The sequence below is a fragment of the Leptonotus elevatus genome, chromosome 5 (assembly GCF_054856555.1).
Source record: "Leptonotus elevatus isolate MCC_2025b chromosome 5, RoL_Lele_1.0, whole genome shotgun sequence".
Taxonomy (NCBI): Eukaryota; Metazoa; Chordata; class Actinopteri; order Syngnathiformes; family Syngnathidae; genus Leptonotus; species Leptonotus elevatus.
In genome coordinates this window covers 13,408,326-13,429,270 of record NC_141243.1, presented here as the reverse complement: position 1 = coordinate 13,429,270, position 20,945 = coordinate 13,408,326, and the positions used below count along the sequence as shown (strand labels likewise).

Below are 20,945 nucleotides of genomic sequence, written 5' to 3'. Positions count from 1 at the left end.
GAGATGTTGCACAAACCCTTATTGTCTAAATGCATGTCCCAACACTGTCCTTTTATATTAATTAATAAAATAAACTAATTCAGTGCTCAATTAAATTCGGAAAGAAAGTGTTTTACCATTTATTATGCATGCAGGAAACATGGATAACAACAACACAGCAGCATGTCATAGGAGAAAATGTGCTTTATAAAATAGCATTGTGGATAATGTGCAAACATTTGTCTTGTTTCAAGAAAGAAAAAAAGACTTGTATCAAATAATTTAAACCCAAAAAAATTTAACTGTTGCAATAAAGCTTACATAGTGAGCTGTGTGGAACAGGTGATTTTTTTTTTTCAATTGGAGTCAGCTAATGAATAGTTATCTAGTCATCTGTTGTTTTATTAAATTGAACATCTTCGTCTGTCTGACTGTAAAAGTGGTAACATACTGTACACTTTAAAAGCAAAAAAAAAAGTCATGATATTAAAAAAAAAATGTACACAGACAATAATGGTGAGTTATACATCGCATCTGCACAATGGGCTCAACATTAGAGGACATCATAAAATAAATAACCGTATCCACAGCTGATTTGTATTAATAGTCTCTTTATGATTGTCTCTCCCAAAAGGTCCATAATGGAAAAGGAATGCTAACAAGACAACAGTGACATATTTATTTTTTGTTTTGTTTCATCCACTGGCATACAAGTTAATAGCCATGTCTATCATGACAGGTCAGGGATAAATAAATAAAAAGTCTCAAATACACATGCTGTGAATCACATAGGAAGTCGGCAGACATTTTGATTGGCTTTTGATTTCATACTTTAATGACTTGAAGAGCGTTGACTCGATAGCTGTCAAATTCAAATCAGATACAGTAGATGGCGACACTAAATTGTGAGGTTTTTGGGAGTTGATTCCCACCATCCCACCCCCCACTAAATAAAATTCGACATGGTCAGCCAGTACGAAAAGTTTGTGTGATGGAGAAATTGTCCATAATTGATCACAGCGCCCGTGACAATGATGTCAATTACATAGTTTATACTGTACGTTCAAAATTGCATTCCCTAACCTAAAGCTAACATACCTGATTTGGCGTGGAACGGATTTTTGCCCAACCACAAACACCCGATAGTTCACTGACAAATAGTCCAAGGTTTGGAGTTTGAGGCTCAGGGCAGTAGCTATGCTTTGACTTGAACTTGAACTTGGAAGACGAAGCCTTTAAAAAAAAAAAAAAAAGTCGTCCGTAGCAGCGAATAAACGTGGAAGGTGGAGAAGAGCGGAATCTGTCCTTCAACAAGTCAGGATAGCAACTCCACTGCTTCCAACACCTCAGACGAGAAGTTCAGACTAACCAAAACGTTGTTTGCCATCGCCTCCTCCAGGCAGAGGCTGTCCTGTTGGACTAGTCTGCTCTCGGATGTGGGACTGATGACGACAATGCGAGGGACGCCCTGCTGCTGCTGCTGCTGCTGCTGCTGCTGCTGCTGCTGCTGCTGCTGCTGCTGATGCTGCGACGTCGGCGGCGGCTCGGCGGTCGCGGCTTGTCCGACGCACAGGGAGTCCGCCGAGTTGCTCTTGCAGCCTTGCGGCCTCTCGGGAACGGTTTTGTCCCTTTTTGAGTCTTTGTGGGTCAGACTGCGACTACGCCTCCTGGTAAGAACTAATAGGGGGAGAGTGGCGCTGGTGAGAGTGCTAGAAACCAGTTCATGGTCACAGTTGCCGGATGACTCAGTCATGGTACATGGATGCTGGTGGTGAAAACAAAACAAAACAAAAACAAAACAGACAAATATACGTGCATGAGCAAAAGAATGTGAGAGTACATGCAATGATACAAACGACTACTGTATTTGCTCAAACCTACCTTCTCCACTTTATGGGTGGTCTTCCGCTCTGACGGCCGTCTGCAGGAACTGCCTCTGCTGGACTGATGGTAGGATGACATACTTCTGAAGGAATCGCCAGACTTCCTGCCCAAAGGCTCCATTACCACATCCCTCGGAACCTGCAGTCGGTATGTGGACATTAAGAAGCTGTACTTCCATTAATGATACCACTTTCACTTTTGTTTATATTGCTTAAAATGTTTTAATAAAGTTGAGATTTGCGTGTTTTTTGGGTATGTTTTGTTATCATTTTCTTTTCCATGGATTTTTAGTTTGTTTCTTGTAGCACAATGGAAATACTTATGCTGCATTCGAGGATGGTCAGAAGTCGGACTTTTCCGAGTTCAAACCAGGAAGTGTGTACGGGAACGCTTCCTTGAAAACAGAAATTCCACTTTCGAAGTCGGGGGGAAAAAGCTTCACGACGGACTATACTGTGACGTCACTCTACAATGGCGACCCCTTTGGAAACACAGACTGTGAATGGTAAAACACAATTTACTCGAGTTTAAAACTAGATAGCTTTCTTCATTCATAAATATTCGACAACTTCACGTAACGCAACGTAGGTGACAGTATGCCGATATCTACCTGCATAAAATTATACGGGGTACTACTGAACTGTATGAAATGCTTATGAAATAAGATAAAAACAATAAATGAAGCGAAATTGCAAGAAGGCAAGTTTTCTGGAGGTCAAAATGACTTTTGAGGACCAAAATATATATATTTTTTATCTCTATCCCCCATTTTGGTTGTTTACTTTCGCCTCGAACACTTACAGGTCGGAACCGGGAAAAACCAACTCGGATATATCCGACTTCCGACCACCCTCGAATGCAGCATTAAAGCTGCTGAATGCAGAAATTTCCATTTTGAATCGCTACTGCCACCTGTGGCCAAAAATGAAACTGCAACCCCCTTTTTCACATACACAATGTGCACATGACATCATATCCGCAGTCAGAGGGCAGGAAATTCAAGCCTGAATCCAGTCTGAAAACTATTGGCCCAGACTAGAGGCTTGCAGGAGTACCCATTGATAACAGCTAAGGTGTTAATCTTACTCATTAGAAGATAAAAATATTTGTTGGGCAAATTGTTACAAAGAGCAGCTTTTATTCATATTCATATTTATCTACCATGCCAGTCTGTTTGGAGGATGTGCTGATGAAGTGAGTCCTGGATGCTGTGGACTGGCGACTGATGATGGAGTCCCTGAAGGACGACTCGCTAATGGATGAAGAGGAGATGCACTCCTTTCGACGGGTAGGAGACAGAAACCACAAGCAGGGGAACTTCTCTGCCAGAGTCATCCTGAATAAAACACATATAGACAATGCAAAATTTACAGCACGCGAGATGATCTTTATTTATACAAATGCTACAAGGAGAGTGACACATAGCTAGTGAGATTAGCACTTGCTGCTAGGTGCTAAAACCGTGTAGTTGGCTAGCATTGTGTTTGATGTGTTTGTTCATTTAGCAATGAGTTTCTTTCGATGTATGGAAATGGAAATAATACATTGTGTATCATTGTGTACGTCAGACAGAAGAGATGTACTTAAGGTTTAGAACTACCTGAGAAAATGTAGCTTCTGTGGATGCTAACACTTTGTGATCATCAAAGTGTCAACACAGTTGGTCTGCACAGGATTTTTTTTTTTTTTAAATCGATTTTTTCAAGCAACAAATGATTATAGAAAAAGTCATGGGTTTGTTTTTAGTGATTAATCGAGGAATGTGTCTGTTAGCGTGAAGGCTCCTGTGAGGATTTATGGTGGCAGGCTGTGGTTTACCTGTATTTATCATGAATGATGGCATAGATGAAAGGGTTGTAGATAGTGGAGGCTTTTGCTATGATAGCAGGAACAGCCTTGGAATATGGCGACAAGATGTTAGCATGCCTGGATAAAACAGAGGGATGAAATGAGATTAAATCATATATTTTCCATTGGAGATACAAAAGGTTAACACCAGTTAAATGTGTCCAGCATGAAAGAAAATGAGTCCGACAGCTCAAAGTTACCCTGATCTCTTGATGTTTTGTTACATAATCAAAGGGTCACGCGCGTTCAGGGATTATCTGAAAATGTGCCTTAAACCCATCTGTGTGTTGGTGATTTCCCATTTGAATGAACAGAAAGCAGATATCAAGTAATATATTCATATATTGTTCACAATTTCACCAACTGTGCAAAGGTTGTTTGAGAGGTTAAAAACACTTGAACAATTTTGCCATCTGCTCCGGTTCATAAATCGTCCTGGGAATGCATGGCCCCATTATTGCATAATATATTCTGTGTTGTTTTGGAAATTTCCCTAAAAATTCAATTCCTTTGAGCAAACTTGCTGCAAACACATGGTAGCATGGAACCTTATTTGGTAACTTTTCCAAAAGGAATGTCAACCAGCACAGAGAGGTAATGATGTATGCACCGTGGATATCATAAGTCTAACATTCCATATTTCAATGCCAGGTTTTTGTGATGAAAATGAGACCAAGATAAATCATCTGAAAACCTTTTCAACCATTCACTATGCAACCAGCCGCTCTGGATAGGAGTAAAAATTCATATATTTTGTTACATATTTATTTAAATTTTTAGTAGCGCTGTCAAAGTTAAAGCGTTAACTAATTAATTAATCACAAAATATTATCCCATTAATCACTATTAGTTCTGACCGCAGATGATGTCAGTGGATGGTTACGTTAAAGGTAGCACAGGTTGTGTTTGAGCAAAAAAAATAACATAATTACATGCATTTAAGTAAAGAATTTATTAAATGTTACGTATGACATTCAGAATATTTGTTTATGTCAAACTATTGGGGCCATTTTTTTTCATTTTAAATTATGCAAGTAATCAACTGATTACAAAAAGAGGAGGATGATGAGCATGCAGTAGATATTTTTTTTGGAAGATGTCCTCATAACATTAAATGTCGAAAAAAAATAACAAATAACGGTTGCTGGCCGGCAAAAAAATGTTGATGAAAAAAAACCTTTTAATTAAGCGATAAATCATGATTAATCAAAATTATAAAATGTGATTAATCTGATTTTAAAATGTAATTGTTTGACAGCTCTAATTTTTAGGTAAAATATTCTTTAAATGAATTAATGATTTAGATTTAAAAAAACAATATTAATAATTAAATATTCAAAATAAAGGCAGAGTCCAAATTTTAAATTGTCAGAAAAAGTGAGATGAATGTTAGACGAAAAGGTTCTAAAAATTACCTAAAAATGTCCAAAAGTGACCATAAAACTTTCAAAAAGAAGAGGAAAGGCATAAAATTACTATAAAATGTCAATGAGATTGACTAAAATGTCAGAAAATTGAATTAAAAAAGGAGGAAAAGAAAACATTTAAAATGTAACCATAAAATGTAAAAAAAAAAGAAGAGAAAATTACCATAAAATGCCCCCCCCCCCAATTTTTTTTTAAAAAGGCAGAAAAGGAAACATTCAAAAAGTAACTATAAAATGTCCTAAACAAAAATTTCAAGTGGGTAAATAAAAATAACCAATTGAGATAATGTGGCTGCATAAGAGTCAGCGTACCCTAAAATACATGTATTTCAATTTATTGTGTGAACAAAGTAATTCATTACCAATTGCGACTTTATATACGGTAGTTTAAATCAGTCTCACCCGGCCCATGAAATGAGCGTGACGCAGGCGTATGGCGACCAGGAGAGGACATAAACCACAATGACCACAAAAGCGATCTTGGCCAGCTTCCATTCGCTCCTGATGGATTTCTGATGCATTAATGTGGATTTCCTCACCTGGGTGCCCAGTCTCTCCACCTCCCTGAAGACAAGCATATTAGTTCATCCTTAAATAGTTCATTGACACCTTGGGTTTAACTGGCTCCGTGACCATGCTCGTGATTCAAATCACTTGTATCTCAAATCAACTTTCTCCAATGTAATGAATGCAAATGCATTTAATCTGTTCCAGATGCCAAAAACAACGTTTTTGAAATAAGAAATATCGCATGTTGCAACATACATACAGTAATAACAATGTACAATGTAATACAACGCAATAAAATAAACTATTTGTCTTTAATGTTTCTTTATTTATTTATTTTTTTTTGGGGGGGGGGGGTGCCTGAATCTCGCTAGCAGGTAAAACATTTTGCTGACAACAAGAAGCAAAATATCGATTTGAAACTCCCAAGTCAAGCTATGGCACAAAAATGCTTTCGGTCAACGGCTCACCTGCTGGTCTTCCTGACAGCCAGAAACATGAAGATGTAGCAGTAGAAGATGATGAGAAGCGGGATGAAGAAGACAAAGCAGCACAGCATCATGGTGTAGCTCCTGTTGGCCGCTGTGTATGTGACGTAATCCCAAGTGCATGATGTCATCAGGCCCTCGGGGATGTAAGAGCCTACACAAAGTCAAATTGAAAGTAAGTACTATGTATCTGTTATAACTAATAAATTGCATTTAGCAAAACCTTTAATCTGTTTGTCAACACAAAATCTCCTGTGTTTTTGTTTGTTGTAAATTGTAGCTTGTGTTCACCAAATTGTGATCCACAGCTTTTATGTCCCTTTGCAAATTATTTTGCCTATTATAAAGAATAGTGCTCACTTGCCAAATAGTGAGTCCACAATTATTGGTAAAAAACAAAAAAACAAAAACGGTATTCTGTGCTTGCCAAATAGTGAGATCACTGCTGAAGTTCCACTCTTTTGCCCATTAGAGCAGTAGTTTGTACTTTACAGCACGTTACATCATTTTGTTATATTTACCAATGTGTTTGCCAAATAGTGAGCCTACAGCTAATGTTACATAATTTTGCCTTGTTTTAATTAGTAGTGTATACTTGCTAAATAGTGAGCACTGATACAACCTCTTGTAAACACCAGCTTTTGATTGCCAAATAGTGCACCCACAACTGAAGCCGCATCATTGTGCTTGTTATAAATAGCGTGTAGCGCTTGCCAAAAAGTGAGCCAACAGCAATGTTTAGTTTTTTTGCCGGTTAAACGGTAGCGTAGGCTTGCCAAGTACTAGTGTGCCCACAGCTAAAATTACATCATTTCCCTGCTATATAAATAGTATCACGTGCTTGCCAAATAGTGAGCCCAAACAAAGTTTCACGTTTTTTTTCTTGCTTGTATTTTTGCGTGGCTGAGTTCACGCGCTTTATTTGACGTCGATGATTTGACGTAAGGGACTCACTCCATCCGACGAGAGGAGCCAGACTCCAGGCCAGTGAGTAGAGCCAGACGGAGATGATGGCCAGCGTGGTCCTTTTTTTGGAGCTCCAGTGGATGGTCTGCAGCGGTTTTGTGATCACCAGGTAGCGGTCGACGGAGATGGCCAGCAGGTTTATCATGGAGGCGATGCCGAACAATGCGCCGCAGAACGCATACATCTTACAACCTGCGTGGCCAATCGGGATGTTTAATACTTTGGATGTTAGATGGAAGTGCATATTATGTAGGATGGAATCCGAATTACCCATCTCGCCAAACACCCACTCCTTGTAGAGGCAGTTGATGAAGAAGATTGGTGACTGCGTGAAGGCCATGAGGAAGTCGCTTACTGCCAAGTTCATGATGAAGTAGTTTGGCAGGCTGCGAAGCTTTTTGTTGCTACACGCAAACACACAAGTGAGATGTGCTTCAGGTACAATTTATTCGAACCAAATGAGAACAAGGAGGTGCTTAACCACTTTTATGGTTCGGGAGCGCAGAGCGCTACCAGTGAGCTAAAAAAAAAAAAACGGACGGGATTTTTTCTGTAAAAGAAAGAAAATATTTGTTTAAATATATAACAATAATAATGCGCACACACACAAAAAGCCGCCTTTTTTCTCCCGACACCCCTCGCGATCGACTTGGGAGCACGGTTGATCAGCCGTGGGAACAACACCGCGTACTCCGCTTCCTATTTGTCGCACAATGAAAACCGGACATTTTCACGAATTTATTACCCCCTCCGCCGTCCCAGAAAATATTCACTTTTTTACATCCTGTCCGTGCAAAAACAAATGTTTGGTCACCCTAGAATAATAGTCTGTGACGTCAGCTAAATAATGAGCACGAACATTTTATTAAATTCAAATCAAATATGTGCGTTTGCCAAATAGTCAGCCCACAACTCAGGTTTACATCCTTTTGTTCATTTTTTTAAAAAAGTAATACGTGTTTGCCAAATAGTGATCTTACAGCAAATGTTTGGTCATTTGTAAACAGTAGCTTGTGTTTGTCAAATAGTGAGCCCACAGCAAACTTTATGTCCTGTTTATGAACATGGCCAAATAATTACATAGGCAAATAATGCAAATAATTTATGTGTGCTTTGTTTTATCAAACGCCATAAACAGTAGCCAAATAGTGAGACACGGCCCAAAGGGTGACAGCTGGCAACATTTTTCTGCACAGTCAAGACAGGAGATGAAAAGTGAGTGTTGAGATCAAAATTGGATTAGTGTCATTCTGGGTTAGGCGTTGCTCGTTCTGATGGCCAGCGGTACAATTTGGATTATAATCTAAAACCTGAGTGAGCCACAAACGGCTGGTTGGTGCCACTTTTGAGTGATGGTGACCCAAATGTCAGCATTAGTCAGATCTCGCCGCAACAGTGCTTGCCAAATAGTGAGCCCACAAATAATGTGGCATCATTTTTGTGCATCTAGCATATGTTTGCTAAATAATGTGGCCACAGCTGTTTTAATCACCCATTTACAGTAAATAATATTTTGTGACCACAAATGTTATATTCTCATTACGACAATTATTACTGCCTATTAAAGGTAAAAGATTCTCCAAAATGAGACGCAATTTGTATCAAAAGTAAGAAAAAAATAATAATCGTGTTGTTTTACGGTTAACTGACACATCAACACAGCATAAAAAGTTACCAGCATAACCACCACATCTTAGATAAGAGAAAGACTATTATTGAGGTCACCTAAATCAATGCACATGATCTCACCGTGGTCGTTCTCATGCATGTTTCAGTGTGTGTGGGTGTGTGTGTGTGCGTGCATTGCATTATTCAACCCATTGAAATTAACGCACAGAACCATGTTACACTTCAACCAAAGAGAATGCATTGGCTGTATGAGAATGTGTGATATGTACAATGTGTGTGCATAATGCATGCGTGTGTATGTGTGCCCACGCGTATGATTAACTCATTCACTGCCATTGACGGCTTTAAACGTCAAAAATTAATTTGAACTATTTCTATTAGTTCAACTTTTTTTTTCTTCCACTTTTGTTAACAAGAGTATGAAAACCTAGATTTTTTTTATTGTACATTTAGAACAGATAAGAAATATGTGATTTATCGCGAGTTAACTAGTGAAGTCATGCGATTAATTACGATTAAAAACTTTAATCGCCTGACGCCCCAAATTTTATATATATATATATATATATATATATTTTTTTTTAATTCATTCACTGCCATTGACGTCAAAAATTAATTGGAACTATTTCTATTAGTTAAAAAAAATTTCCCCACTTTTGTTAACAAGAGTATGAAAACCTAGAATTTTTTATTGTACATTTAGAACCGATATAAAATGTGTGATTAATTGTGAGTTAACTAGTGAAGTCATGCGATTAATTACAATTAAAAAATGTAATCGCCTCTTGCCCCAATTTTTTGTAATCTTTAAAAAAAATGAATTTATGGCAGAGTTAAGTTAACCGCAAGTTATCAACACAACACAATGCCAAAACTTTTTCATCTATCTTGTTGTTGCGATGGAGAGAATGAGAACGAAAGGTCCTGACGAGACCACCCCTTAACAGTAACACGCACACACACATGCAGTGAGAGTGCACGCGCACATACCCATTCCCCTTCTGCCCCATTTCCTCTTCCAGCAACCTATTCACATCAGTAGGAACAGGAAATAAAAGGTTTATGCAACCCAATTTTGGTAAATGGACTGCTTTTTATATAGCGCTTTAACTACACTATATGGTGCCCAAAGCGCTTTACAATTTAAGCCTCGCATTCACCCATTCACACAAATATAAATATTTGTGTGAAATTCTATACGGTAATGAACGGAAAATATTGAAGTATTTTTTATTCTCCCACTGAATAAACATTTCAAGACTATTGGTTCATACTGCATACGAAAGAACAAACATTTATTTTGATATTTTATTAATTATTTATTATGAAACTTTTGAAATCAAAGGCCAGTAAAAACTCATATTTATTTTAAAAGGGGGATTGGTAACAAAAAAAGCATTTTTACAAGTGACAAAATTTGTAATTTTAGTATTTGAGCAAAAGTCAATGCACATAATTTGCTTTCACGGGCCACATAAAATGATGTAGCGGCCCGGATCTGGCCCACGGGCCTTGGTTTGACACAGTTCCCATATATGATACATTAGGTTACGTTACATTGGGCCTATTTTTGTATATCTACATTTCTAGCCACTCATTCCAAAACATATTGATTGTACAATATGATACCATTCGCGATGATACAACACGATACCATAAAATATGTCGTGATACAGTAAGATAATATACGGAATAAATTATAACAAGATGAGATAAGAACCGCTAAATTTAGATGGGGTTCAGTAGGATACGCTATAATGCGATAAAATGTGGTATGATGAGATGCGAGGCGATACAATATACTTATAAGCTGTGATAAAATGAGGCTACACTTGGTATGACGCTATGCTAATACGACAAGCGCCGTAAAAATTAGATACAGTAATATAAACTTTTATCAAATTAGATTCGGCGCCGTACGCAAAATATGAAATGTTTGGGTATTAAACAATGCCAGATGATGTAATATAAACCACACTTTAATTTACTTCCTTAAGTCCACCAAAGCAACATGGAAACAAATTACAGTCGACACTCCCCACGATTTGCTTTTTATGAAATTGCAAATACTCCAAAACATACACAGAATTGTTTTACTGAATGATGATTTTTATGTTGAGTTTGAAAGGCTTTTGCCGCCTCATTGCTTGTCAGAACACATACTGCAGGAATGCCAATGAAAATGTGTCAATTATGTCGGCACTCTGCAGCCTGGCTTACCTGTAGAACGCAAACATGACCAGCGCGTTGCCCGCGACGCCCAGCGTGCCGATCACCAGGACGATCGCGGCCACCACGTAATGCGCGTGGTCGGGCACGTCCACCTTGGTGAAGAAGTTGCTCTGGGTGTGCGCTTTCTCGGGCTCCATGCTGTCAGTGGACCGCGTCATGGTCGGCGAGGGGAACACCCGCTTCCTGCGCTCCGGCTTCCATGATGGGATGGTATACGTCTCGCTGCTTCGGGAGGAAAGTTGCGACTTCAAGTCCACAAGTGGTCCGGAGATGAGAAAATGTCCTCAGTGTGGAAGCGTCTTCACATCAGAACTGCTGACGAGCTCCTCCGGCGTGCCTTCACACCAGAAGTGCACCGCTCTCTCTCATCATCATCTCTCTTTCTCTCTCTCTCTGTGTGTCTCTCTCTCTCTCTCTCTCTCTGTGTCTCTCTCTCTCCGTCTGTCTGTCTGTCTCTCTCTCTCTCTCTCTCTCTCTCTCTCTCTGTCTGTCTCTCTCTCCGTCTGTCTGTCTGTCTCTCTTTCTTTCTCTCTCTCTCCGTCTCTCTCTCTCTCTCTCTCTGTCTGTCTCCCTCCCTCTCGTTCTCTCTCTCTCTCCGTCTGTCTCTCGTTCTGTCTGTGTGTCTTTCTCTCATCTCTCTCCCTCTCTCTCTTCGTCTGTGTGTGTGTCTCTCTCTCTTTCTCTTTCCCTCTCCATCTGTCTTTCTGTCTCTCTTTCTCTCTCTCTCTACATCTGTCTCTCTCTCTCTCATTCTCTCTCTCTCCTTCCCTCTTTTTCGCTCTCTCTCCCATCTCTTTCTCTCTCCGTCTCTCCCTATCCATCTGTCTGTCTGTCTCTCTCTCTCTTATTCTCTCTCTCCCTCCCTCTGTCTCTCTCTCTCCGCCTGTCTCTCTCTTTCCCTCTCTCTCTCTCTCTCTCTCTCACCCTCCCCTCCCTCCCTGCCCAGCCCTCATGTCACCAGGCCCAGCCCCGAGCCTTAACACCACCCCTCTCCTCTTTCCCTGGCATGGATGATTACGTAACTGGCATCATGATTTCTATCAAAAAGACGCTGAGCATCATGTCGTCATCGCGGGCCGTGTGGCTCGCGGCCGGGACCGACACGCATGCAAAGAGCACCAATGGAACCAGGCGACTAATTGGCGCAGCCCAATTATTCAGCTTGACTACTGTGCTTTGCTATCATGTACAATGCACGCACTCGGGCTTCGGCTTGTTGTGCACTTGTGAGTATAGGCAGCGCTTGGCCTTTTCACCCTCCGTGCAGCTGTTTAGATTCATTGGAGTCATGCTTCTGTCAACTTTGCCGCAGAAGCCACAGCGGCGGAGCAGAAATATGCGGTTGGTTGTTTTATCTAATGCAGAAAAACTACGTAGGCGCTAAAAGAAAACAAAATGTTTTCAAGACAAGTCAAATTTATTTGTATCTTAATCACTAAAGGAGGAGAGCGCGGAGGAGTGGTTCAAGAGGAGATCTCCTGCATGGACTCCAGTGAGGCCATTATGCTTCCGCCATGTAGACCTGTGTTGAATGTAAAGTGTATACTCCCGCCGTATGAAAAAATGAAGCCGGGCCAGGTTATATCCTTGCCGTTTAATTAAAAAAAAAAAAATTTGAGATCACTGAATGAACAATACTGAGCTCTCTCAAAATAAAGAAAATAATTAATTAATAATAAAAATCAAGTCTGGATGACAGACTTACATCCATAGGCAAGGGATCTGGCGTCTTACTTAATAGTAGCCTAACTCATGGGCGCGAGTGACAGCCTGTCAATGAGGTGACGTAACATCCGCTCCAAGCATGGCAACGAGTATCAAAATTAACAGCCAAATAATTTTGGCAAATACAAGCCATAAAAATGATCATTTTATTCACTTTAATTTTTTTTTTTATTATATATAATTCAAATCTATAATTTTTGGGGGAAATTAGTTTTGATTTCCATGCAATTTTAGCAGCTGTTTGGAGAATAGGCCTGAACGTTGGCAGTTCATTGCTTTTTATGGTGCTGGTAACACCGATAAGGAGAGCCGAAGGGGGAAAAGAGGGAAGTGAAGAATGCAGACCTTAAACCAGTGTGGGCAGGGATAGTCTTAATCTGCACACATGTGGCCCACTGCAATAAAAAAAAAACATGACATCACTCTCAACATGCTTAAATTACCGGTATGTGTATGCAGATGTATATTAACGTGAATATGTACTTCAACACTCAACACACAGCAGATGTGTCCAGGGATTATTTCTCCGCTTGCCACCAGTATTTACCATTGCGTCACAGATATGTCATGCACAATACACTTTATCTAAAGAAACGTGTTCACAGGGAACATTTGCCAAAAGTTGATAGACGATAGCAAGTATAAGCAGACTTTGGTGCACCACTGGACCTTGAACGCCTCACCGAAACCTCCCCAGCCAAGGTGCAATGAAAAGTAAAAATGCCAATTAATATTAGCTCATTCACGTCAAAAATTAATTTGAACTATTTCTATTAGTTGAACATTTTGTTCCACTTTTGCTAACAAGAGTATGAAAAGCTAGAAAAAAATATTGTACATTTAGAATAGATTCAAAATTTGTGATTAATTGTTAGTTAACTAGTGAAGCCATGTCATTAATTACAATTTAAAAAATTAATCGCCTGACGCAACTAATTAAAAAAAAGAACAAAAAAAAAGGGGCATCAGGCGATTACATTTTGTTATCGTAATTAATCGCACAACTTCAATAGTTGACTCACGATTAATATTTTTTTATATCTGTTATAAATGTAAAATATTTTTTCCCCCTAGGTTTTCATAAAAATTAAAGGGAATGAAAAAATGTTAAACCAATAGAAATAGTTTACATGAATTTTTGACGTCTATAGTCGTCAATGGCAGTGAATGAGTTAAAATATCATGACATTGTAGCTCATTACAAAAAGGTGCTCGGGTTACCAAAAACACAAAATTAACAAGACAAAGTAACCAAACAAACTATGAAAAGTTGTTCTTGGGTTGAGGCACGTACGGTAACAAGACGTCAGGTGACAGCGAGGAGCTGACAAGGACTGAAAGAAAGCAGCAATTGAATTCATTTAATGAAAAGGCAACACGGTACTTGGGTATTGAAAAATGCTAAACAAACAAAAGTCATTCCACTCCCTTACATACCACTCATCATTAGTCACATGCTTGAGACTGCTTGGTGGCGCAGTTGTTAAAGTGCATTGTCCAATCACCAGGAGGTTGTGGGTTCGAATTCCACCTCTGACCTTACACTGCAAATGTATCCATTGGCCTTTATGCTTATGCGATCATATTGAGAAATGCATTATGATTTCACTTAAATGATTAAACGCTTAATATGCCCATTCATATTCCATGATAGCTTTCAGTATTATACCACATTATTCAATATAATTATGCTGTGTTTCAGGGCTTTTATCAAGTCAGTTCAGTGGTTAAGTAAATGCTTAGTAGGGTTCGGTTGGAGCTAATTTTAGTTGTATAATAATCATTGTCTAATTAACATTCCTTATATTTAATGCCATTTCACATTACTGAACTTGTTTTCTATATTATTCTATATTTTCAATGACAAAATGAGAAAAAAAGCTTTCAGTATTACACAGTACTGCATTATTCAATACAATTACATACAATGTCACAGATTCTTATGCAACAATAACAATAGCCAAGTGGTTTATATATATATAAAAAAATCATCGTCCAATTATTTAACACATTCACTGCCATTGACGGCTATAGACGTCACAAATTAATTTGAACTATTTCTATTAGTTTAACTTTTTTTTCTCACTTTTGTTAACAAGAGTATGAAAACCTAGAAAAAAATTGTTTTATGGTACATTTAGAACATATATAAAATGTGTGATTAATCGTGAGTTAACTATTGAAGTCATGCGATTAATTACAATCAAAAAATGTAATCACCTGACGCGGCTTAAAGATAATTAAGAATTTGGGGCGCCGCATGACTTCACTAGTTAACTCACAATTAATCACAAATTTTATATCTATTCTGAATGTACAATAAAAAATCTAGGTTTTCATACTAACAAAAGTAGAATATTTTTTTAAACTCATAGAAATAGTTCAAATGAATTTTTGACGTCTATAGCCGTCAATGTCAGTGAATGAGTTAACATCCATTTTCTTCAATGTCATTTCACATTATTATCATGAAGCATTGCGCATGCCTTCAACTGTCTAATTGGTTATTATTATTATTATTATTATTGAAGTCCAGATTGCCAGTCCACCATATTATTAGTGCAGTTAAGCTGACAATATATAAATAAAGATATATTGAAATGTCTCTATATGCCATTTTGTAATGCAATTCCTCAAATGACGGTTGCTGAAGACATCCCTGACCCTGCACTGGATCCATCTTACGTGGCTGCCCGATGACGGAAAAAGTCACCGATGGTGTCGACTTGACGGCGTGGACAATGGAGGTCATCGTTTGGCACGTCACTGAGTGGATCAAGAACAAAAGGGAGCAGCTGATCTGTGCTGGTGTGAATGTCCACTTCAGGCATTACAGTACGCAACGCTGGCCTTTTGTGCCACAGTGTTAGGAGACTAATTACTATTGAGTGATGGGAGCGGGACAACCAGCCTGCAGGCAATCGATACAGTGACCTGTCAGACAAGTGAACCGCCGTATCACAAAAAAATCTAATGGCGGTAAAACTACAGTGATGGGTTAACAGTAAAAATTCACAATTACAAAAAAATGTCCCAAAAAAAAAGGTCAAACACTTTGTCCTTCTTTTCAAGGCTAAGCTGAATCTCAAGTCAAAACAGGAAATGCTGTAATATAGAGTATGGAGCTTTAGAGCTCAACATGTAATGTAAAGAGTCCTTAAGCCTCTTTCAGAATGTGTGTGCGTGCGTGCATGTGGTGTTATCCAAGCCAGCGGGAATGTAGGTTATAGATAAAACGTTTTGGAAAATGCAGGTCAAAGCATACGCTTCCATAAATGGAATGAATTTCAGTCAATATCAGACCCATGGCCTTTTTGGTGATCCCCTCACATGTTTCCTTGACAGGGTTTCACAACCATTATTGTGACAAGGTTCCCGTTTTACGTAACAAAAACAGCACAGGGCATTACCAAACAAAAGAACTACTAAAATAATGATGAGACTGAATAACTGACAAAAGCTTATAGTTTCTTCTGCCCTCTAATGGAAGAGGATCCACTTTTTCTCTATACGTCGTCTATAAGATTTATTCATAATGAATGTCTTTGGACCAATGAGGTTAATTAAATTGGATGATTTTCCAGGGCACGCCTGGATGAGAATCACTGACATATGAAATGAAAGTGAAGAGATGACCATGACGGAAGGGCACCGGACACAACATTAGGCACACCTTTGCTACCGAAATCGTCTCGTTCAAATTTTTTAGACATTTTTATTTTGGTGATTTCGGGTCCCGTTTGGCGACATCATCGTTTGAGTTTGAGGCATATTAGGACTTAATTAAAAAGGGTGAAAAGTCTTCTACAAGAATACAACTTGAATTTGACAAGAAAAAAAATGTGAGGAAAAACACTTTTTATTTTATGATTTTTTTTCATTTATTTTTGCAAAAACTTAATTATTTTTTAATTTTTTTATAAAGTTGTAATGCCCAATCACGGCTCACCTGTATTCTGGTTTTGGTCATGTGATGTTGGCAAGCTGAGCCCTGAGCAACTGTGATGTCATTTTCAGTCAACAGTGGCAAAATGGCCATCCGCTAAGATAAATAAAAATGCTGCTTAATGCATTTTCCACATTTAAAAAAAGAAAAGATTAAAAAAAAAAACATTAAATTTACTTCTTCTTTTTTTTAAAGAAAAAGAAAATATTATAAAAAAATTAAGGGCGTCAGGCGATTTTTCTTTTTTTCGTAATTATTCACATGACTTCACTAGTTAACTCACGATTTATCACACATTTTATATCTGTTCTAAATGTACAATACTTTTTTTTTTTTTAGGTTTTCATGCTCTTGTTAACAAAAGTGGGAAAAAATGTGAAACAAATCGAAATAGTTCAAATGAATTTTTGACGTCTATAGCCGTCAATGGCAGTGAATGAGTGAATATTATGACTTCATGCCCATATTATTACACCTTTTCCTGATATTTTTTAATGTTTATTTTCAGTGTGGGTCTAATGAAAGAGAGCATTCCTAACTTTGTTGTGAGATTTTTTTTAATTCATTAGTGAAGGTGTACCTAATCAATTGTCCAGTGGTCTCATGGTTTGCTGGAGTAAAAGTCGGCTCAGCGTTGACGCTTAAAAGTGGAAAATCAATAGAGTTCACTTGAATGTCACAGGACGTTAAGTTAGGGGAGCATCCTATTAGATCGCACGCTAGTCTCCCACAGCCAATCACAGAGTTCAATGGAACATGGTGAGAAAACAAGAAATGAGGATGAGAGGTTTTCCACCGGCCAGGCCAAGGCTCGCGTCCGTGGCCAGGCCGAGATCTTCCTTTCCCGCGGGGACACAACGCAGTTCAATTGATTGGACACACTGACCGACAAATTGAAAGCTGCAGTTCAAGAAAGAAAACAAGAACAAAAAAAATTCTGCCTGATTGTTATGAAGATAATTGTTGTTTTAATAGACAATAAATTGTAATCTTGCTTGAATTAACTAAAAAAAATCTGGAAAAAAATGTAATTGGGCAAGACTGAAGTTGTGCAGTATTAAAAAAAATACAATAAAAACATTTTTTTTTAAAGAAAATGTCAAACATGACAATTAAAAATTTATAATAATGAAAATCATGACTTTATGAAAGCTTTTTTTAAAAGAGGTTATTTTAAATGACTATCATTTTATCCAGTTCAAATTTGTTTTTTGAAATAAAATTGGAAACTGACAAAAACAAAGTTGTATTGCTTTGCTACTTGAAAAAATATTACAATAAATATAATTTTTGGAGTATGAAAGTTGCGATCTTTTATACTCTTTCGATCTTTTCAAAAAAACAAAAAAAAGCCTGATTGTTATGAAGAGAATTGTTATTTTATCAGACAAAAAGTTGTAATCTTGTTTAAATTAATAAAATTTTCTTCAGAAATAAAATGTCTTTGGGCAAGAATGAAGTTGTGCGGTATAAATATATATATATATATATATATATATATTTTAAATGTCAATCACATGACGATATAAAAATAAGAATGAAAATCCTGAATTTATGAAAAGCTTTTATTTTATAAGAATAAAGTTTTTTTTAAAGGTTATTTTAAATGACTATCATTTTATCCAGTTTGATTATTATTATTATTATTATTATTATTTTTTTTTTATAAAATTGGAAACTGACAAGAACAAAGTTGTTTTGCTTTGCAACTTGAAAAAATATTACAATAAATGGACCCATAAAGTGGATTGGTCCATTTTTGATAAATAATTGGGTTACTTTTGACCCAATTGTTTCTAGAGTGTAGGGTCAGAGGGCTAAAATTACTCGGTACAACTGGCGAAGGAGCCCTGAACCTAAAAAAAAACAACATTTACATTTGTTCCAAAATGAACAGCGTTGGTCACATGATATCTTTTCAGAGCTTTTTGAGACAAATAAAGAATTTGCCCTATGGCTAATAAAACATGTGGTTTGCTATTTGGCATTTTTTAATGCTCTGATAACAAAACAAAAAAAGTGCTTAGAGAATCCATATGATGAAAAAATTGTCATCCTATCAGATGCGTTCATTTATGTAAAATGACTTATTTTCATTCATTTCTTTATGTAAAATGATATTCAGTATATATGCATTATCACACAATGCATGTGACAATTTTTTGTGGAATTTTAGTTGACAAGAAAATATTACTGTATTTATTTAAATATACCATATTTATTTTTACTGTAATTTGTGTTCATTGAACTCTGATTTGTCATTTCAAAAAATACATAGTACACTAAAACTATTTTTGTGCAATAATGTTCCCTCAGAGAGGTGACCCCGCTCCCAATCTTTACTCTGTGTCCCAAATCTCTTTTTCTCATGAGGAAATGCTTTCTTGGAAGTTCACTGTGATCTCTGATCTTTTGTGCAAAGGATTAGCGTCAGACTTAAAAAAAAAAAAAAATTCTGATTTGATTGTACACTGTGTTGTTGTGTGTCCTAAATATAATCAAATCCCTTTTTGTATGGCGTTAGCCAATAAGGTAAAAGGCGACGAGGATTGCGCCACTGTAGAATATAATGGAAATAGTGTAATAAATATGTAATAAACATGTTATAACACATTTTTGGGGTATTTTATTTTTAAAATAAATCTTTCATATTTTTAATATGTACGTAGTTGTTTGCAATAATATTCAATTGTTTTTTAAAAACAAATTCTGATTTGATTGTACACTGTGTTGTGTGTCCTAAATATGATCAAATCCCTTTTTGTATGGCGTGAGCCAATAAGGTAAAAGGCGATGAGGATTGAGCCACTGTAGAATATAATGAAACTAAATTGTGTAATAAATGTGTAATAAACATGTTATAACACTTTTTTTTTGTATTTTCTTAAAAATAAATCTTTCATATTTTTTATTTGTACGTAGTTGTTTGCAATAATATTCAATTGTTTTTTTTAAAACAAATTCTGATTTGATTGTACACTGTTGTGTGTCCTAAATATAATCAAATCCCTTTTTGTATGGCGTTAGCCAATAAGGTAAAAGGCGACGAGTATTGCGCCACTGTAGAATATAATGGAACTAAATAGTGTAATAAATATGTAATAAACATGTTATAACAATTTTTTGGGTATTTTCTTTAAAATAAATATTTCATATTTTTAATTTGTACGTAGTTGTTTGCAATAATATTAAATTGTTGAAATATTCCTCAATATTATTGTGATCATTTTATTAATAAGCATGTAAGTACAGAGGAATAGCCAAGGTTAGATGTTGTCATTGTTTAGACATGTCCAGGGGAGAGTTAGTGAGTATATCAGTAGAAGGGTGAAGAGGATGGAGCTTCCGGAAAAGACAGCAAGAGGAAGGCGTAGGGGAAAGTTGATGGATGTAGTGAGGGAAGACATGAGGGCAGTTGGAAGAAAGACTTTGAGAGAAAAGGATGCATATAGCCCATATAAGGTATTAAAAGATGTATTTGTAAAAGCAATCCTTTGCTCTCATTAGATTGTATCTGGAGTATTAAAGTCCAGACAGTCCATGACATGCTATGTACCACATTGAAGTTTTTGTAACTGCTCTGTTATGCGCGCGTGTGTGTGTATGTGTGACGTAATCTAATCAAACATAACTCAATAGAATATTCCAATGGGCGGCACAGAGTGTATGCAAAGTCAGGCGAGGGATGCTCGGCGCGGGAACCCGTGTAAAGTCAGATTGAGATGTGGGTTAATTAGCTGCTGATCAGCAGCTAACGTCACAAGGTGCTCCGAATTAGACATACTTTTACTTTAACGCGCTCTGAGAAGGACAGATCATGTCTCGAATTCATTAGAAAATCTGAATTGTTTTCTTTAAGTGATGAGATGTGATGTGACGTGTACCTTAGCGTTACATGGACATTGCAGCCACTTCGGTCTTATGTCACCGCTCTGCCTGAACCTGTAGACCCGCATCTTATTGAAAAGAAAAAGAGGAGCAATAAAGGGAGGCTTTTAAAAAAGAAAAAAAGAAAAAAAGGGTGGATTGTGCAAACCTTTAAGTGTTTCTGTAAATTCCTCTTTTCCTCCCGCAGACACAAACAAAACATCGTTGAAGGACCAATTGTCGTTTTCCAATGACGTAAGGGGCCCTAAAATCTCCAGAAGCCAGAGGTAACGTGTCAAGCGCAAGGCTGCGGGTGATGGATGCGCGGGTGTACGACAAATGACTGACACTTCAGTCACACTTTCTGTCTGATTGATTGTTATTCTTCCAGCAAGATGTTTTTCCCCCCTTGCACGTCAAAATTAATTAGAGTTGCAAAAAGAGACC

General features: G+C 37.4%; 1 protein-coding gene across 1 annotated transcript; it reads right to left on the bottom strand.

The window, feature by feature from the left end:
• Nucleotides 1-103: 103 nt before the first annotated feature.
• LOC147173750 (melanopsin-A-like) lies at nt 104-11,596 on the bottom strand. Its single transcript, XM_086076180.1, has 9 exons — nt 10,949-11,596; nt 7,370-7,503; nt 7,088-7,291; nt 6,116-6,287; nt 5,541-5,702; nt 3,682-3,789; nt 3,025-3,199; nt 1,861-2,001; nt 104-1,744 (listed from the first exon to the last, which is right to left on the bottom strand). The coding sequence occupies exons 1-9, from the start codon at nt 11,116-11,118 to the stop codon at nt 1,295-1,297; spliced, it is 1,716 nt and encodes a 571-aa protein (XP_085932306.1). The 5' UTR covers nt 11,119-11,596; the 3' UTR covers nt 104-1,294.
• Between the last annotated feature and the right edge of the window lie 9,349 nt (nt 11,597-20,945).

What these genes read in the sequence shown, in the direction of transcription:
- LOC147173750 (XM_086076180.1), bottom strand. Translation starts at nt 11,118, where the DNA reads ATGACGCGGTCCACTGACAGCATGGAGCCCGAGAAAGCGCACACCCAG. An exon ending in GTCATGTTTGCGTTCTACAG is followed by an intron (nt 7,504 to 10,948) that starts GTAAGCCAGGCT and finishes GTTTGCGTGTAG; the next exon opens with CAACAAAAAGCTTCGCAGCC. An exon ending in ATCATTCATGATAAATACAG is followed by an intron (nt 3,200 to 3,681) that starts GTAAACCACAGC and finishes TGTTTTATTCAG; the next exon opens with GATGACTCTGGCAGAGAAGT.